At 40.6% G+C, this 19,055-nt stretch overlaps 1 protein-coding gene across 2 annotated transcripts in view; it reads left to right on the plus strand.

Annotated features, from left to right (window-relative positions):
- Positions 1–19,055, plus strand: part of TMEM108 (transmembrane protein 108) — a 171,257-nt gene that overhangs the window by 79,724 nt on the left and 72,478 nt on the right. For both annotated transcript variants that reach the window (XM_042806453.1, XM_042806452.1), the window contains exon 3: positions 3,897–3,978. In XM_042806453.1, the coding sequence (XP_042662387.1) occupies positions 3,939–3,978 (40 nt within the window). In that variant the 5' untranslated portion in view covers positions 3,897–3,938. The remainder of the gene's footprint in view (positions 1–3,896; positions 3,979–19,055) is intronic.

Below are 19,055 nucleotides of genomic sequence, written 5' to 3' on the forward strand. Positions count from 1 at the left end.
AAAACATGGATTGCTGAACTGGAGCTCTCTCAGACACCAGCCACTCATATGTAACCTTATACAAATGTATTAAATAAATTAATTAAATACATGTAAATAAATGTATTTATCACAGAAGACATGAAAAAGATTTTCGTAAGCCAAAGGTTACAAAAATCAGGTACTTCCAGGTAAAGAGCTTTTGGATTAGGTGTGTTTGCATGGTCACAAGGTAGTACTGTGATGGCTGGACATGGGTTGATACGCAGAAAGGGGGGTTTCCCCTGCTGCTTTTCAAGTGCCTGACCATGAAACCTTGCTTTCTCAGAGATACAGAAGACTTTCCATGACTGAACTGTGATTGGAAGCTGCCAAAACTAATATTAGTGTTGAAACTGTGGCAACTTCCGAAGCTGTTATTTACAACAAGTATATATTTGTTATATAATTCTACTAATAATAATTCTGCCCTTTATTGCTATCTCTCAGAAGTGTTATGGAACTAAGTGATTGGTGGTAAAATGGCAGATGAAATTCAGTGCTGATAATTGCGAACTCACATACACAAGCAAAAGCCAGTCCTCTATCTACCTGAGGGTGGACTGCAGATGAGTTATTGGCACTCAGGGATTTGTAGCAGGCAGCTCTATAAAACAGTGGAGTAAAGCTCTTCAGCAGACATAAAGGAAAAGAGGATCATAGGCAGAATTGGGAGCAGAGTAGAGAAGAAACAGCAAATATCACTGTCCAATACCCAAGTTTTGGTGGCTGCATGCACTTTTGTTCCCGACTCCTCAGATCCGAACTGAAAGGGATACGTACAGCTTAGGGTATGACAATTATCAGACATAGGGTATATCTTCTGTATGAAAAAAAAACCCAAAATTCCTCAGCTTGAAGAAGAGATTCTGAATTATTTAATGAAAGACTAAAATTATGTGTGACATGGAAGATATAAGTAAGGAATAATTATTGTCAAGTTAAAAAAACATGGCAGCTCAGACACTGTATTCAAAGCTCAGAGTTGCTGGAAGTAGAGAAACCTATGCCAGGGTGTAACACGTTGTTTCACATGTTATTTCCCTACAGTCCTACTAGCAGCTAATGTTAAAGACAGGGTAATGGGCTCGCTGGAGCTCTCCCCTGGGTAGGTGCAGCAGTGGTTCCTCTGTTCTTATGTCAGGTCTTGATTCAGCCACTTAATGGGCTGATTCATCTGCCTGAACTTTGTGCAGCACTGATAATCATTGCAAGCAGACTGTCTTTGGAAGACCATCATTGGTGTGATTTGGCTTCCATAGGTATACAAATAAATCTCATAAAATGTCTCGTCTTACAATATCTGGAAAATGAATCCTTGGTTTGCATGCATTTCCTGTACACAAGAAATAAGGTATTAAAAATTATGGAAAGTTTAAACGCAAGATTTTCCACCAGTGTTTAAATTTAAATCACTTGGAGTAGATCATCATTGTAGGTCCCTTCCAACTGAAATATTCTATTCTAATTAACCCTAAGTCACACCGAGGACTTTGAAGAAATTGAGAGGTTATAAACTCAAGGCAACATTTGGTTTATGCATCTTCACTGAATTGCCTATGTATAGTTATGCGGGCTTGTAGTCAAAAAGATAAAAATTCTAACTGGGCAGCAGAAGAACATAGTGAAAGCTTTCCAGTGCTAATCTTTGTTTCTTTCCTCATACGCACACTAGTTATTATTCCTTAGCACAGGGTAAATTACCCTAAGAGTCCTGTCTAAAAAAAATACACACAAAAGCATACCATTTATTTTAGCCACGATACCAAAATTTGTAAGCAAATACCTTTATACATTATGGGTAGCATTAACAGGGAGATGGAAGAGAAATATGAAAAAATTCTCATTCATAGCCAAAAACTGTATCACATTGCAGTTGCCAAGCACCGTTCAAGGTATGCAAAGTAAATAATGTGGATTTAGGGTTGCAATATGGGATTCTCCTTTTTTTCCATTGTATTTTTATGACTGCAGATGGGTCAGTGCTTGTAAATCCTGTTTTGACACAAATTTACAAGCAGAGTCCTTGGGGATATAGAATCTACATTGTCAGTGGCTTGTGTGGTTCTTGTCCTTTCCTGCATATATTTTTATTAATATCTTAATAGATGCTAAACACAGACTTTTTGTATATGCATCTTTGAAAAGTGCTGTAATAAACTATATGATGTCTATTTACACAAAAAGACTGAGGTATTTTACTATGTCTGCTTTGTTGTTTGGCAAATCTTAAGGAGAATGGTGTGAACAGGAATCCCTCCGCAAGTTTTTATGATCAAACAATGGCATGATTCTAATTCTGATTTTCATTAAAAAATAATTAATAAATTTACAGACGATTGATTTCATTTAGGAGAAAACACCTTGCAAATACTGACATTTCTGCAAGTTACTCAGATATTTTTAAGGTCCGGTTTTAAATGGAAAATAAAGCATGGGAGAATCAAAAAACATGGTGTTTGTGTACATACACTTCTGTACCTAATAACTTACCAAAACCCAAACATCTTTTGTTACAGAACACAGGAAATAAAAGTCAGGATTGTTTTGAGGCTTCCACATAAAAGTCAGACATAGTTCTGTTTTCACAAACTCCTCAGCATGGAAGGTGTTATTCATTGGTTTGACTTGTTTATCTTATGTCTTCAAGACTGCATTTTAAATAAGCTGTAAAATATTTGTATGGGGGTTTGTGAAAATGACTCAGAAACGTCCCCAGGAGTTTGGAAGATAAAATTATGTTGAACTGAAAACTAGAGGATATTACATACCATTTAATATTGACAAGAGGCATTGTAGGAGGATGATCTCAGTGTCCTATCTTTCAAAGTTGGTTATGAATCTTCAGCAAATGCTTTTTTACAGAATGAAGAGCTTAAATGCTGTGTTGTCTTTGGGTACTCACTGAGACGTTACTCACAGCAGTGCTTTGGGACTACATTTGCTTTTCACTTCTGATTTATGCATTTATTTTCCTCACAATGTGAATAATTAATATCAGCATGATTGGGATTTATTTTTTCATACTATTTTTAAAACTGAAGTGAAAAATATCTGTGACAAGTGTTTGAAAATACTATCTGAGGACACATAAAACGTTATTAGTTACTCCTCCAGTAGGCAAAGGTGTGGGGAGATGGGGTGGTCAGATTTTTTTTGGCATGTCCCATTTTCAGGCAGCAGGTACAAGAATTGCGAGATTTCCTCCTACACCAAGATGGTTCAGTTCCAGAGAAATAGAAAGTTTCCAAAGACCCAGAGAAGGTTCTCCAGTTGCAGCTGTAGCTGCAGCCCGGGTTGCTGATGGGGGTAGGTCAGGAGGTGACAAGAGCTACAACAGCGGGCTAACCTAAAGCTAAGAAATGGTTGGACAAAGATGCCCTCTGTGCTACCATTTCAGCACAGCTTGGGATCTCCACGCTTCGGCACCATCAGAGTTTGGGCTGGGAAAGGAGGGTGGACTTTCTCCTTGTTGTATTTCTTGAGGGATGTGAAACGGTGAGACCTGGGGAGGAGCCTTCAGCCCTGTGTGTGCCCGGCACAGCTGCCTGGCGGTGTCCGCATCTCGCGTTTGCTCCTGAGAAATCCTTGTGAGAGTGATTTTTCTCAAGTTGTAGGCACAATGTGAAAATAATTCTCAGGGCATGTATTTTGTATACTCTTGAGATTTTTTCCTCTTTTTGGCCATAGCTCTACCTTTCACTGCCAAGCTGTTGGAGAGCATGGTTAACACAAGCAAAGTGCAGTCAGGCAGTTTCCCGCTGCTAATCAGTATGATTTTCTTGTGAAGCTTCATCTTACTTTATAATCAACAGGTATAAAAATAGAACATATATTTGTAATAAATCGTTTTCTTTTTATCTTGATTTTTTTGACAGAATCATGAATAAACTGGCAGACCAGCAAGACCACATGATACCATGAAGAGAAGCTTACAGGTCCTCTATTGCCAACTGTTTAGTAAGTAAATATTATTTTTTATTTCTGTAAGAAAGGAACTATTAAAATCCATACATAAGACAGTAATATTCATGCAGGGCACAATTCAGGGAGGTACTTAACCATGTGCCTTGCTTCCGGTACCTGGAGTAACCCTATAGAAGTTAAATTGTCTTGTTAACAAATGTTTGGAGATGTATTAAAAAAATGAGCTGAAGTATCAGATGATTCTGCAGAGTCTCATACAAGAGTAAAAGGGATTTGCTGTGCCTTGCAACTGTGAAGACCCTCAAAAATTGAGCTGTAGAGACAGAGGATGGTGGTTGGAAGAAATAATGCAATGTTTTTGTAATCACATTTTTTTGTCTATTTCTCAGTGGACAAAAGGGATTCATTCCAGTTGTCACGTCTAGTGGTAGTCTCTCAATAAAAGTTCTGTGAGTGAGGGAAGGGAGCTCCAAACTCACACAGATCTAAATTCTGTCATGTCCTGAGATGATTATTTTCTTTTTCTAAGTTTTGACTTTCAGAAGAGTCCATCCCATATGAAAGTCCAGCAAAAAGACTCAGGTGGAATTCAGACTGTGTAGGCAGGGGCTGCCTCCCGTGTTCATGGGAGTAAGACAAGTTTATAGCTGTAAAACAGTATTGACACTGTTTGGGTATTTTTGTATAATACTGACAATTTTCAGTGTTGACATCACAAGCAACAAATTTTCTTCAAAATTTTTGAGATTAAATAAGAATAGATGAAATGTAAGTGTAATCACTTGCTGTCATATGTTTTACAAATGAAATTGCTAATTTACAGTAAGCATCTAAAAAAGGTTTCTTAATGTTGTCTCTTCAATCAGCAGAATTTCTGACTTCAAGATACATGTTTTTGTAGATGATTTTGTATGGATTTCTCTTATTCTGGTCCAAGCAAGACAGAAATCAGAAAATCACGCCTAATATGCATGGAATGAGCAATGCAAGGGCTAAAACTTTTATTGGCATAAATGAAAATTAAGTCTAACAAGTATTTTATGGATTGTTACAGAAATCTAGTTAATATCATATCTTTGCTTTACTCATTGTCATCAGAGTATATATAGAGAGATTTCTTTTGCTTTGCTAGATTGTCTGGTGTTCCTATTCTTATTTACAGCTGCTTCTGTGACATAGGAGAAACTCAGCTGTGTCTTCATGACATCTGAGGAGAGACTCTGGCGGTGCACCTGAGATAATTTTGCTCTCATGAGCATAAAGCTAGGCCAGGTGTGCCCAGATGACCTGCCCAGAGGTTGGATGCTTGGCTGGAGCGCAATGGGGGGAGTTCCTCAGGGAGGGCTGTAACCAGAAACCCAATGACAGCCGTGGGGGCTGTGGTAGTGTTGGAATAGCTAAGGACCCAGAATACTTTGTCACATTTTGACATGTTTCTGTGTGTTGAATAGTAAAGTAACTTAATTTTAAAATTTTCTCTGTTGCTGGACCAACATTAGGTTCATTGTAATGAAAACACAAAACTGAAATGTTTGAATACATTTCTGTGAATATAGTATGGAAAAAAAGGAAGGTATACTCTAGATCCAACCTATCACAGTATTGAGTCTTTCTGGAATTTTTTAATTTTAATATCATGATTCCCTGCTTGGCACCATTCCTCATTCCCTGCTGCTTTAAACTGTATATTTTAAGAGTAATATGTTGAAGATCTAGGCAGAAAATAGAAGAACACTAAAAATGAAGAAGGAAAGGCTGAGCAAAATAAATATATATGCACATACACTTATATAGATATCTGTGTAGTATGAATAAGCAACAATATTGTGAACTCCATTATATAATTTGAAAAGATGGATTCTGAACATACAATTTCTACTGCCAGATAAACTGCTTTATTTCTGAGTGCAGCAAAAAATGCGTGCTAAATGTAGTTATTATTAATAAATGCAACAGCTATAGCTATATAAGAGATATTTTGGGCTTCTGGAATGAATTTTTTCTCTGGCTAATTGGTTGGCTGGTTTGCCAGAAGCCTATGGCAAGATCCGCCAAGTTACTTAATTCCTATTAAATCAGTTTTCTTTTAGATGCCATGTAGGTGTGTTACTTAAGCTCGCTTTTCCCCCAGTTACACCACAATGCTAAAAACAATCTGCAGAGTGTGCATTTTGCAGCCAAGGAGGAGGAAATGAATGTGTTTCCTGTAACTGTTCTTTATGCTATAAGAAGGGCCTGCAGCATGGTCTTATTTGTTTCACTTGCACAAAAGAGGGAAAATTGCTGCTACCATACAGTGAGGAATAAAACCAAGCCTTTCAGAAAAAGTGTCAAAAGAGGATGTTCTAGTTTGGGCTGATTCACTCGTGTCCTACACCTGCCTGCCTTCCTCATCCACAATTGCAACAAGCGGGTCCATGCTGCTGCCTCTGTGGTGTGGCAGCGTTTTCATCTCGTGTGCTGTGAGTTTTTAATTGAGGCTTAGGGCTACAGAGAGAAGTGCCCTAGGTATGTACTCTTGTGAGTCAAAAACTAGGTTGGCTTGAACAAAGTGTTGGTGGTTTTTGTAGAAACAGTGATGAGCTGGAGAGACAAAACTGTGCTTGTGTGAGCATGCCCGTGGCTAAGAAATGTAGGAAGAAGCAGTTTCATCCCCAAATTGGGGGGCTTGTCACATCTTGGTTGAGCCCCAGCTGTGCCACTGGGCCAGTAGTGGCTGTGGTCTTCTGTGTATTTTTTTCTACCTCTGTTCATTTGTGCCATGTTCATATGTGTCTGTGCAGTATCTGAGACAGAGGGACCCTCATACTCATGAGGACTGCTTGGCTTTTGGGCTGGAAGAAAAGACTTATGTAGAAATTTGTCTGATTTACAGACCAGTGGAATTTCTAAGCTATTTTATTTAAGTCAGGCCAATATCTAAATAAGAGTTTAAATGTAGCATACATCTTTTTTTTGTTGTTTTTGTTAATTTTAGATGAGTTATGTAATCAGTCTATTGCCATCCATATTCTTCTGCTATGCTTTCCAAAAAGAGCGTATTTCATCCATTTATTCTGATCAAGAATAGTGTGTGAAAATGACATTAGCAGCAGCTGCTCTTTTGAATATGGTTGTAGCTTGCTTGAATCTGATCCCAGTTGTCAAGAGGTAGACTTTGTAAAAATTGCAGTGCTACATTGGGCCCAGGACAGGGGCTCTGGGCGATGCTACTTTACCTCTAGTCATTTATAATTTATGAATAAGTAATTAAACATGTGATGTAACTGTAAAGCAGCAGTGCTTTCAAACTGTATCTTCAAAGATTCTATTTAATCTGAAATCTGTAAGACATTTAAAAAAAAAGATTAAAACACAGAATTTGGAAGAGGTTTCTTAGTGAGAGCTCTTTGAAGTCACTAGCTAGATTGAGTTGATAAGGACCAATTAAAACAAAACATGTGTCCACAATTTGCTGCCATTTGTTCTAGGCACATCTTTATGGATGAAGTTTGTTGCCTCTGTAATGATGAAGATGCAAATGCCTTTCCCATGAGGCTGAGAGATCGCCATTTTTTATAAAGACCTAATGTGATGATTTAAGCCCTACAGCATGAGCCACAATATGTCTGCATTTTCTGTAATAAAACATGCACATTACAATTTACCATGCATGCACTGTTCACTAAGGGCTTCCAAGTTGCATATAAACTAGAGAAAAATGTGGAGAAAGGTAACTGGTGAAGGCCTTGGTGCACAAGCTGTATATGAGACTTTCCTCTCCAGACATTTGTTTTCCTGAAAAATGGAGGAACTTTTATTTTCTGTTTACTTACAAGCACCAGTGTCTCTATGAGGACCTGTCACCATAGCATCTGGAAATAAATGCCAGTCAGAGCGTTTCTTCATGCCATTATCACTTAGCATGTTCCCAAGCATCAGTCTTTCATCTCCGAGGCCTGGCACTATGCCCAGTAATATCAGTAGAAAGAGTCTCCTATGTGCAGTCTTGCACCACTCTCTGTAGCAAACTGAACAAAAATGACAGTGAGTGGCCGTGCCTTATAACACAGGCTGTCACAAATATTGTTTCCCCTTGCTGTGGGTGCAGCTCGCCTGCCGTGGGTTTAAGCGGCAGCCTGGCTGCCTGTCGGTTCAGTCTCTTGCGGTGGAGTTCACCCTGTAGAAAGGGCTGGCACAAGCTAGTGCTCCATTCAAGTCTGAAGCAAGTCCAGGGGCTCATCCCTCTTTTCATAAATATCTGGTAAGCAATGTGAGTTTGTCAAATTCCTATTTTAGAGAAGACCCAATTCTCAGTGCCTTCTGAAAGGTGCTGAGCAGCGTTATCTCCTAATGCCCATTGCCTCTAATAGGAACCAACACCCACAGACTCCTATTGCCAAATACTGTCTGTGAATAATTACGTGGTATTAATGAGATGGTATGCACTGATGGCTCATTTCTACCAAGTGGGGAGGCATGGTAACAGTACAAAAAGAACTGCTTCCAGAAGCAGGGGAGTAACCTGTTCTCTGCCCATAGTAGTAGATAAGACATAAAGAAATTTGTTTATAGAGCAGGTAGCTTGATGTTAGACATCAGGCAAAAATGCTTTAGCAGGTTAGGACATTGAAATGCTAGAACAGGCTAGTCAGGAGGATTTTAGTCTGCCACTGATGCACCGAATGGAAAAAAAAAAAAAAAAAAGCATCTCTCAAGGGAGACAGGGGTCATCTAGATGATTTCAGAAGCTCCCATCAAACCCTCTGATCCTGTGACCACTAGGTACTGTGTCCTTAGCACAAATGAGCCTGCTTGCTTCAGCACAGGGCTCTCAGTTTGCATGAGCTATGTATAATTAATCTGTGCAATAGAAAAATGCAGCTGACGTAGGCTTAAAGGTACTGGGGATCACTTGATACAGATAGCAGAGAGTCTCTTCCTATCATTCACGAGGACTCGCAGAGAGAAAACATTTTTGTTTTGCTCTGTTAGGCTGGTAGGTGTTAGCTTGAGCAAAGAGAGCAGCAGGGAAATGTTATCCAGCAACAAATTCCATCTGGTTTGCTTAAAATTTAGAAAGGTAAACAGCCTCTGGGTATGCAGTGTTTCATGTAGGAAGCTTTTGGGATACTCACTGGGCTGGAGCATTTGTATTTGAGAGTCACGTGGCTTGGTAACAGACTGCCCATTGGGCAGCTCGCAGCAAGCAGCCCATCAACACTTGCTTTTCCCAGAATTCAATTAAAGGTTGTTGCTTTGGTTTCTCAGCAAAAACTTTGCCATCTTGAAGGAAGCCGCAACTTTACATTTTGTAATCCCTTCCTGGAAAACAGACCTTTTTAAAGAGAGCTTTAACAGCAAACTGATGCACATCATAAAGGAACTAAATTGCATATGCATTTTCTTATCAGGTGGAGGCTTCAGTGTCCTTCATGTGCCCTTTAGTGAGATTTCAGTTGCAAGCGAGAGCATGTTTCTGCTAGCTGCCTGGATAAATGCAACTCTGTGAATAGGATGACTCTTGTGATTCTAAAATTGAGATTGTTCCCATGAATAGTTTGCAATATTTATTTTAACTTTGCTGGTTCTATGAACATTCTTGCCTTTAAAGACATTACAGTTTGGTAGCATTTCACAGATTGAGTTTAAAGAGTTTGATGTACATTTATTTGGGGGGGGGGGGGGGGTGTGATTCTCTGCTTTGTTCTGCCAAGAGCAGATATAAATTTAGGACATAACAACCCTCTCAGACAACTAACGTATTCTGAGAATTTCTCCACTGTTGTTGCAGATTTGCTGAAACACAGAAAGATGTGGAATAGGCCACTAGATGTAGAATTTCAGGTCATGGTTTAAGTCCTTGACACTAAATTTGGGATGAAAAAGCCAACAGACAGTTACATTATTGTTGTTGTTCTTTCTATTGGCAAGCAAGGAATTTGTGCCTTTGTACATATCATTTGATAGTCTGATTATGTTCTTGGCATTAAGTACCTTCCTTTTTATGCATATACTGGTACTATTTGCATTAGAACCCTGTAGATTTTTTAAAAGTAATGTGATCATGGATAACTGCCTGGTGTTCATATTCATCAAGCATTCACACAACATTTGTGGGAAGTCCTGGTAACAATGTCCATAATCATTATGCTAGAAAACCAAGAGATACTAAATACATACATATGAATATGGATGTTTACCCAAGTTGGAAAATGCTGCAAGGATTTGGCTTTAAAATTCCTTTCTGTCTTGTTAAAACAATAATTTGATAGCTCAAAAATGAATCCACAATATTATTTCCATTTCATGTTGTGAATTATTTGTGTTTTGGACCTGAAGCAATCCCCATTGTATGACAGTGTATCTATCTAATCTTTTATTTTAGATTCAATATTGTTTGCCTCAAGCCTTGAGAGAGAGGGGTTTTAGAGGGAGAGTGAATAGGCAGGAGTACGAATTTGACTTTTTGCTATTCTCCCTTTCAAAAGTCTATTCATCCATCTCTAACAGAAATGAAACCTAAGAAACAAAGACTTAGCAGCTCTTGCAATTTCATGTGTGTGTCTGAGACTCAGTGTCAAGTCAAGTGGAGGAAGAAATGTTACTGATATGCAGACAGGAGCCTAGCGACCATGAAATATTGTTCCTATTGAGTTTGGTGGAAAAACTCCCATTGACTTTAGGAGAGTTGGGATTTTATTCCCAGACTTCGTGTTCCCAGCTTGCTTTGATATGTTGCATTGTAAACCAAAAATACCCTGTCAAAAATTTATTTCCTTTCTGGAAGCCGCCTTTTCTTTCTGGCTGTGCCTAAGAGACATCGGTATGTTTCTGACAATATTGCAATCAAGCCCTAATCCAGCAAAGGCAGTTAAATATGTAAATAGAGCTCTTAGCACCAGGCAGACTGCTCCTCCAGCAGCCACTAGCCATAGGCTTGAATCTGTGTTCCAGTAATTTGAAATAAGAAAATTTTTATGTCAGCACGCACGCTGGTGTCTAATGTCCATGAATTATCCAATGCCTGTGATGGTGTTCCTGCGAGAAAGACAGAAAAATGGCTAACTCTTAGATACTTGATATTCGTTGTTATCTGATATTTCCCCACGTGTGAACTGCCCGTGCACAGGGAAGTGTACCACTGGTATCAGTAGTACAGCGATATTTATAACACTGTGTCTAAGTGCTGGAACTTTATACGTTAAAAATTTCTTTGACTTTTTGCAAAGTCTTTGAATTTTTCTCCCTCCATCCACCCCTTAACACTCTACATCCCCTTATTTTTGGACAAGGAAGAACTAACTGTGGAGGTTATAGCAGCTTCAGTCACTCAGGTATGCGTCCATTGTAGCTCACTGCAGGCTGTGTAGATGATTTAGAAGAAATACTTATAAAATCAAGCTCATTGCAGGCTGTTGAAGCAGTTGAGAAGAAATACATATAAAACAAAGTGTCATCCAGCTTGGCAGCGTATGATGTGTATTATCCCTGTCCCATCTCTAAATAGCAAATATGTAGATGTCCTCCCCAGTTCTACAATAGATCTCCAAAGAACTCGAGTGTATGCCAAAATTTAAGCACATTCAACTCAATGAAAGACTTCAAAACTCCACTTGCAAAAAACTTGCTGTGAAACATCATGCAAGTTAGATTTTGGAATAAAGCCATTGCTTATCAAAGCAGTGTATCCGGCTGGTCTTTATTTTGAAGATAGGCATCTGTAAAACTTCCTTGACAAATCAATGCCTATATGTAATTGGTATGAATGTATTGTTTTGTAGTACATTATCAGTTTAAACTACGTATATCCTCTAATGCCTGAAACCTCAAGGGCAGGATGTGTTCCAAAGGTCTGAAAAAGCCCACAGTCCCATTTCAGATGATTTTTTCCCCCCACATTGTTCTTGGAAAAATGAAAGATGTTTGTGTTATGTCCCACAAAAGATGTTTGAAAAGTGACCTTGACAGGAAAAATACTCTACCCCTGCTATAGTAACTTAAAACCACTCCTCTACTGGGTTCAGATGAGACTCTGGAAATGAGGAGAGAAAATTTATAGCATGTCACATCCCTTCAGCTAGAGAAGGTAAGGTAACCGCAGCCCCAAGGTCGTGTTTCCTCAGAGTGGAGGAGCTGGGTCCCCACGCTGGCTGGTGCGTGTGTTGTTATGTGCACCTTAACTCCCCAGGAGGAACCCAGCACTCCGTGTTTTGAAGTAATAACACAGTGTAGCCCCATCAGCTTCCCCATCACTGAGCTTTTCTGCTATACTGTGATGATGATGTGGTTCTTGAGCTACCCTTTTCATTCAAGACCAGGCTCCTGACATGCCCAGGGACAAGTACAGGATTTGGGGGCCAGGTTTTCCAAATCAGCAAATGCTTAATAGTTCAGCTGGGTCCTCAGTGAGTGTTCCTAAGTACCTAAGCAGGTTAACCTGCTATCTTCATGGTGGATAAGTAGGAAACTTCCACAGGTGCCTTTAAGAATTGCACTAGTCATGCCTCTCTGATGTGGAGTGCCAAGATACATTGGAAAATCGGATCTGTTTTCTCCTAATGTAAGGGAGCAGACTTGTTTCAAAACTATGTAATACTGTGCAAAACAGAAGTCTTTTGCTTCAGAGTTGTTGAACAATAATCGGTGCTTACTAAGACCGAGTTACAAAGAAGGGGGGAAAAAAAAAAAAAAGGGACACTGAATCAAGCGTGCATTTACAGTTCCTAGTAGTGGTAACAAATGCTTCTTACTCAGTACTTCATAAAGTCACAGCATTTTGCAGATAATGTCTAATTAATTTATGTTCCAGTGAAATTATGCTGTTAATTTAAGTCTCCAATTTAAAATGTTGCAGCTGATGTGCTGATCTGTCTCATGCACTAGGAAACACGTTCTGTTCTTCCTATATTCTCCTGCATGCATTTGGTCCACGGAGGCTGCTCTTGTGTGTTCATGTGGCCATACAGCTTGCCATGGTTGGAGTAGCTTTCACAAAACACAACTTCCTAATTCTGCTATAACAGATTCCAGCTGCTGGGAGAAGAAGGAGTAAGATAAACCTTTCTTGTATCCTATCAGGGAAGGAAGCAATGCAGGGTGGGGCGAAGAGATGATTGGGTATTTCTCTTAATAAAGCAGATATATTCATTTCTTACTGCAGGTATAGTTGCAATCAGTAGGTGTATTTCATATACCCAGTAAAACACGTGTGCTGATCAAATTTATTGGGTGCATATTCTGTATTTACTGTACTGTTGTTCTTACTCTGTACTTCTGGTGCATATAGATACCTTTCAAGCCACTGCCATCATCAGTAGAAGCACATGTGTGCTGGGACAGAATAAAGCATGCTCTGCATAGAAAGCTAAAATATTGCTTAGCTGGAAACATTCAGCCCATACAACAGACTCTTATTGTGGTCTTTAACCCCTGGACCTTCCTCATTGCTAGAAAGGGAACAAGCAATTCCCTCTTATCCCTGAGGAATATTGGTCTTAAGTAGCTTGATAACCAATGTCATCAGTGGTTATGAGTCATCGCAGGAGAACTTGAAAGAGTTTGAAAATTTCTGCACTTATACAAGACCTCACATCATATTTCATTCTGGCTTTTGGAGTGAACCATGGAGTATTAATGACCAGACTTTTGTGTAAACTGCGTGAAAAACACCATGATTTTTGGCCAGATTATAAATCCATTTTGTAAATCCCCAGGCTTTGTTGCTGCAGCATTTCCCTTGCAGCCAGCCTGTGAGGGGCTCTCAGTACTTTAACATGAAGTTTCTAATTCTTTATGTATTTGAAAAAGGCAGTGCTTCTTGAAGTTAGCATCCCATGGGAAGAAGAATGATGACTTTGCAGTATCTTCTAAAGCATTAGATATTACCGGCTCCTGTGGAGGCTACAAATTCATTATGGTATCACAGATTCTCATTGCTGAGGGCATTAACAATTAACATACAGACACCACAATTAAGATGTTAAAGAGAAGAAAGTGAAGATAACAAGCAATGAGAGCACCTGATAAATGGACAACAGTATGCTTGCAGGGCAAACCACTTGTGTTTGTATAGAGAGAGTTAATTCAGAGCCTTAAAGCACGGAAAGAAAAAGAAAATGGTTTCAAACCCTGTAATCTTGGCCTTGTCTTGGAGGTAGAATGGAGCAATTATCTCCCCGTTTTATGTCTTTCACTTCAGTAGTGCTCGGGTTTGGTAATGTTTCCTTAGAGCAACTGGCCATTTCACCTAGTTCAAAGCTGTTTTGTTCTGCCATTTCAGGAAGGAAGAGATGTTTTCCTGATCAAGGTCCTACACATGCTTGAGAGCCTCATGTCAAATCCCTGCCCTGGGACCTCCTTCTTAACAGTGAGGTTGTGAAGCATAAAGTTAATCACATTACAGCCTCTGCTGCGCAGAAGTGCCCTGAAAGTTATTAAGGATGAAGCCTACGCCAGAAAAAGAGCAATAGGTGCTTAGGGAAGGAGGATGCTCCAAGACCAATTCCCAGGAGCAGACAAGGAGGATGAGCAGGAATGGAGTGGCTGCTACAGCTTAATAGGAACGGACACTACCAGCTTTTTTTTTTTTTTTTTTTCAAGCAGAGAAATCCCTTAGGAGAGAGATCGTCTACAAGATAGAGTAACAGGACCCTGGGCCTCAGCTATACATATTGCAGTGCATCTTTCCTGGCCCTTGGGACATTTGTGACAAGGACCATTAGTTGCAAAGTCACCGCAAAGCGTATATGTGACTGACAGGGAATCAGATATAAATCCTCTGGCCTCTGAGGTGCAAACAGATGGACTGAAGACAGTATAAAACAGAGTACATAGTGTACATCATCCAAGGAGGGGCTTCTACAGGGAAAAATAAGGTTCTCTCCCCTTGTAGTTTACAGAGCCAGAGAAAAGCTGGGGTGAGTGATGTGCAGTGTGTGTAGACTTGACTGGCTCTTGTTTCAAGTAAATCTGTTTCAGAAATCAAAGTCAATTCTGAGGAAAATGTCCTGGTTTGAATTGTTATTGGGAGCATCTTTTAATGTTCCTGGCTATTAAGCTTCTTTCAATTTCACCTGTCTTCACTGGTGTTTTCCAGTATGGAAAATATCCCTCTTTCTTCCAGAAATTGATGATGCCATTTGGTGATTTCACATGGTTCTTCGTAGCTCTAAGAAGGCTGCTGCCCCCTCCTGTGCATGTTCCCTGCTCCTGGCCCCATGTAAAATAGGTGGGACCGGGAACCCGAACCGTGGGGAGTCTGTGACACCAAGCCCAGACCAGGACATCCAGTTCAATGTGCTTCACTCCTACCAGAGAAACATGCCTTTCCCGCAATGCTTTTCACTGGTGCGTTAAAATTTCCATTATCATTCCCCTGGTTCACAGGCTGTGTGGTGACCCACAGCTTCATGGCACAGTTCAGTGCAGGAGCTTGTGCTTCTCTGGACTCTGGGCTGGCTGTGCTCCAGAGCAGCCCCATCGCAGGAAGAACAGCTTGAGGGTTACATCCAATTAGCATAAATTGCCGAAGGCCCAAAATACGTTGTGGAGCCGGTGTGGATTGTCAAGCCTCAGAACGTGTTCCCTTTTTCTTGCTGCTTCTTTGCTGGCTCTGTGGAGGAGAAGAGTTAGGAGCCCGTTTCGTCATTCTCAGAGGAGGGATGTTCCTGATGCAGCTGTAAGAGTAAGGCCCAATCTGCCTCCTAATATTGGGGAGACCTTGGGCTGTTGTTGCTGCATTTCTCAGTATCTCCTGTTCCTACGTGTCTTGGTTTTTGAACTATAAGCATTTTGGGCTAGGGGTTGACAGAATTTGGATGTGTTGTACAGTGCCAAGCATACGTTTGGCTCTTAGTAATTATATAAATTAATAAGAAATACCATATGGATAAAAATATTGTAACTCTCAAAAGAATTGTTGGGCCATTTATTTTTTGTGCATATGAGTGTGTGCCTCATTTAAGCCAATTAATTTTCTATTAACAGGGATTGGTTATGCCATCCTTCTGCTTTTATTTTTAGAAGTATTCAGATTATTACAGAAAGTGTGAAGAATGAATGGAAAAAGAAATCTGCGTCCTAGTACTTGTCTTTTAAAATTAAATTTCCTGGTTGAATAATCCTACATTTAATCCTCAAAGGGATGTGTCTGCTATACAGAATGTTCTCTGCACCCTCAGGTGCCTGCTGTCAAAATGTCAGAGGATGGGAGATGAATCCAGATGAATTCATGAATCCATGTACTCATTTGGAAATCGGGTGGTGTTTGATTATGATATCACCAACACCTATCCTAACATATTTAATCACAAGTATGAGATTTATGGAATAGAGACATGTTACTCTCAAAATTTAATTTGCAAGTTGTATTCTGCTTTTCAGACACTGCATCAAAGTTACAATATGGGAGACTGGGAAATCTCAGTCTTCAGTGTTTCAAGGTGAAAATTTTAGGTCTAGCATAAGTGGTGCTTTTCAGCATGGCCTGGGCAAGTGTAAAGCCCCTTTTGTCCTGCGGATTGAAGGGATTCAAGCTTTGTATCCATGGAGGAAAGCGGATCACACATGGTCCTGCTGCATCTCCAAACTGCATATTGTGTGTCCCATTTTTTGAACTGGAGACATATTGTCACTAGTTGTGACAAGAGTTTCTGTTCCTGTTTGGTGGCTGTATTGATAGGAGTAGTGTGCTGCCGAGCCCGTGATCTAGCGCAAAGGATGCATCTGTGTGTGTTTGTTCTGGGGCAGCAACATTCACAAGGGAGTGAAAATCAGACCAAGCATTTGGCTCACCTTGATGCTCAAATCATCAAAGTAGTATTTACAGTTGATTTTTGAAGTAATGCATGAGTTTATAGAGGGGTATTTCTCCAAAGTTTATCTGTGAGTAGAATATGATACTTATTACTGTTAAGAAAGGACTGTCATGCAGTACGTCCACTGAACTGATAATTTTGGAAGAACTATTTCTTGTGTAGTAGAAATTATTGAAAAGCTTTGACTAGTGACTTTACAAGAACTAAAGCACATATAAGTATATTTTTAAAGTGTGATCTGATACGCTGAGGTGGAACATTGGGGAGAGGTGTGCAGGAGGATGCAGGTTTGCGTTAGTATATTTTTAAAACAGTTAAGACTATTTTTTGAAGTAAAGTTGTTTTGTGGTGCCAGATGTGTAAAGGCATTTGTTGTTTCAACCTCGGGTGTCACTGCAGATGAATAACAAGATAGTGAGAAGAATCGCAGACAGATCAGCAAGGCTGATTTTTTACCAGTCAGAGAGATTCTGGAGATTACAGCATAGCATGAAGAATTTATTAAGGTGATTTATCCACAGTGCTAGTGAATACATTACATCCACACTCTGTCTCAACTAGTACAGAGCGGGTCTCTATCTACAAATGTATTATTAATGTCACTTTTGGAAAGCAATACGTTTTTGCATAGTTTCAACATCCTTCGTGTTCACGGATTTTGAACATAACTCTAAAATTCAGAGTAAATCTGCTATTGAAACAAGTAAATTTGGGGAAAATATTAATAAAAAGACTTTTAAAAATGACATTTCATAACAATGCTCAGTCAGTCTTTGTGCTGCTGAGAGCCCCTGGCAACCAGAAATGGAAACCTCTATAAAAAAAGACTTCTGAAAAAAACAAAGGGGGAAAATTGCCTATTCTGATTTTGCCTGTGGGCGCTGTCTTCTCCTTTTGGAAGCTTCCGTCATGAGGTGTGCTTTGTAGAGAAGACAGGTGGAGAAAAGCAATATGAAAAAAGGCAATGAAGGAGGCATTATTCCATGTTCAGTACTCTGTTCTTCCTCTGCATTCATCAATTCTTGCACTAAGAGGGAAGCAAAATTTTACTTGGTAGAGCGGGGAACCAAGAGCTTTTTTTTTACAGTCAGAGATAACAAGACAATTGTACTAGGAAAGGCTCTTCAGCTTGTGTGGTTTTCTCAGTTATGGGATCAGTGAGGGTGAGTTCTGCTCTCTGCTTCGCAGTGTCAGGCAGTTCTTCAGCCATCTACCTCCTGCTCACAAGAGCTGCTAGCTGACCATGCTGATGTTTAACTCCTGCTCAGCCTTGTCGGTCCATGTATTTTGTTGTCCAGCATCTACAGCCAGGAATGAGTTACTGTATTGGGTTTACATGTCAAGGTTTTGGTAGCAGGGGGGCTACAGGGGTGGCTTCTGTGAGAAGCTGACAGAAGCTTCCCCTGTGTCCAACAGAGCCAAGGCCAGCCGGCTCCAAGACGGACCCGCCACTGACCAAGGCCGAGCCCATCAGCGACACTGGTAGCGCCTCTGGGATAACATATTTAAGAAGAGGGGAAAAAACCTGTGCAACTACAGCTGGAGAGAGGAGTGAGAATGTGTGAGAGAACCAACTCTGCAGACCCCAAGGACAGTGAAGAAGGAGGGGCAGGAGGTGCTCCAGGCACCGGAGCAGAGATTCCCCTGCAGCCCGTGATGATGACTGTGGCGAGGCAGGCTGTGCCCCTGCACCCATGGAGCTCCACGGTGGAGCAGATGCCCACCTGCAGCCTGGGGAGGACCCCACGCTGGGGCAGGTGGGTGCCCAAAGGAGGCCGGGACCCAGTGGGAAACCCGCACTGGAGCAGGCTCCTGGCAGGACCTGCATACCTGTGGAGAGAGGAGCCCACGCTGGAGCCGGTTTGCTGGCAGCACTTGTGACCCTGTGGAGGACCCACGTTGCAGCAGGCTGTGCCTGAAGGACTGCAGCCCGTGGGAAGGACCCACGCTGGAGCAGTTCATGAAGAACTTCAGTCTGTGGAAAGGACTCAAGTTGGAGAAGTTCATGGAGGACTGTCTCCCATGGGAAAGGGATTCTACGCTGGAGCAGGGAAAGAGTGTGAGGAGCCCTCTCCCTGAGGAGGAAGAAGCAGCAGAGATGTATGATGAACTGACCTCAGCCCCCATTCCCCATCCCCCGGTGCTGCTCAGGGGCAGGAGGTAGAGAAATCAGGAGTGAAGTTAAGCCTGTGAAGAAGGGAGGGGTGTTGATGGAAGGTGTTTTAAGATTTGATTTTGTTTCTCATTATCCTACTCTGATTTGATTGGTAATAAGTTAAACTGATTTCCCCCAAGTTGAATCTGTTTTGCTCA

The sequence above is a fragment of the Tyto alba genome, unplaced genomic scaffold (genome assembly GCF_018691265.1).
Source record: "Tyto alba isolate M040663 unplaced genomic scaffold, T.alba_DEE_v4.0 Super-Scaffold_46, whole genome shotgun sequence".
Taxonomy (NCBI): Eukaryota; Metazoa; Chordata; class Aves; order Strigiformes; family Tytonidae; genus Tyto; species Tyto alba.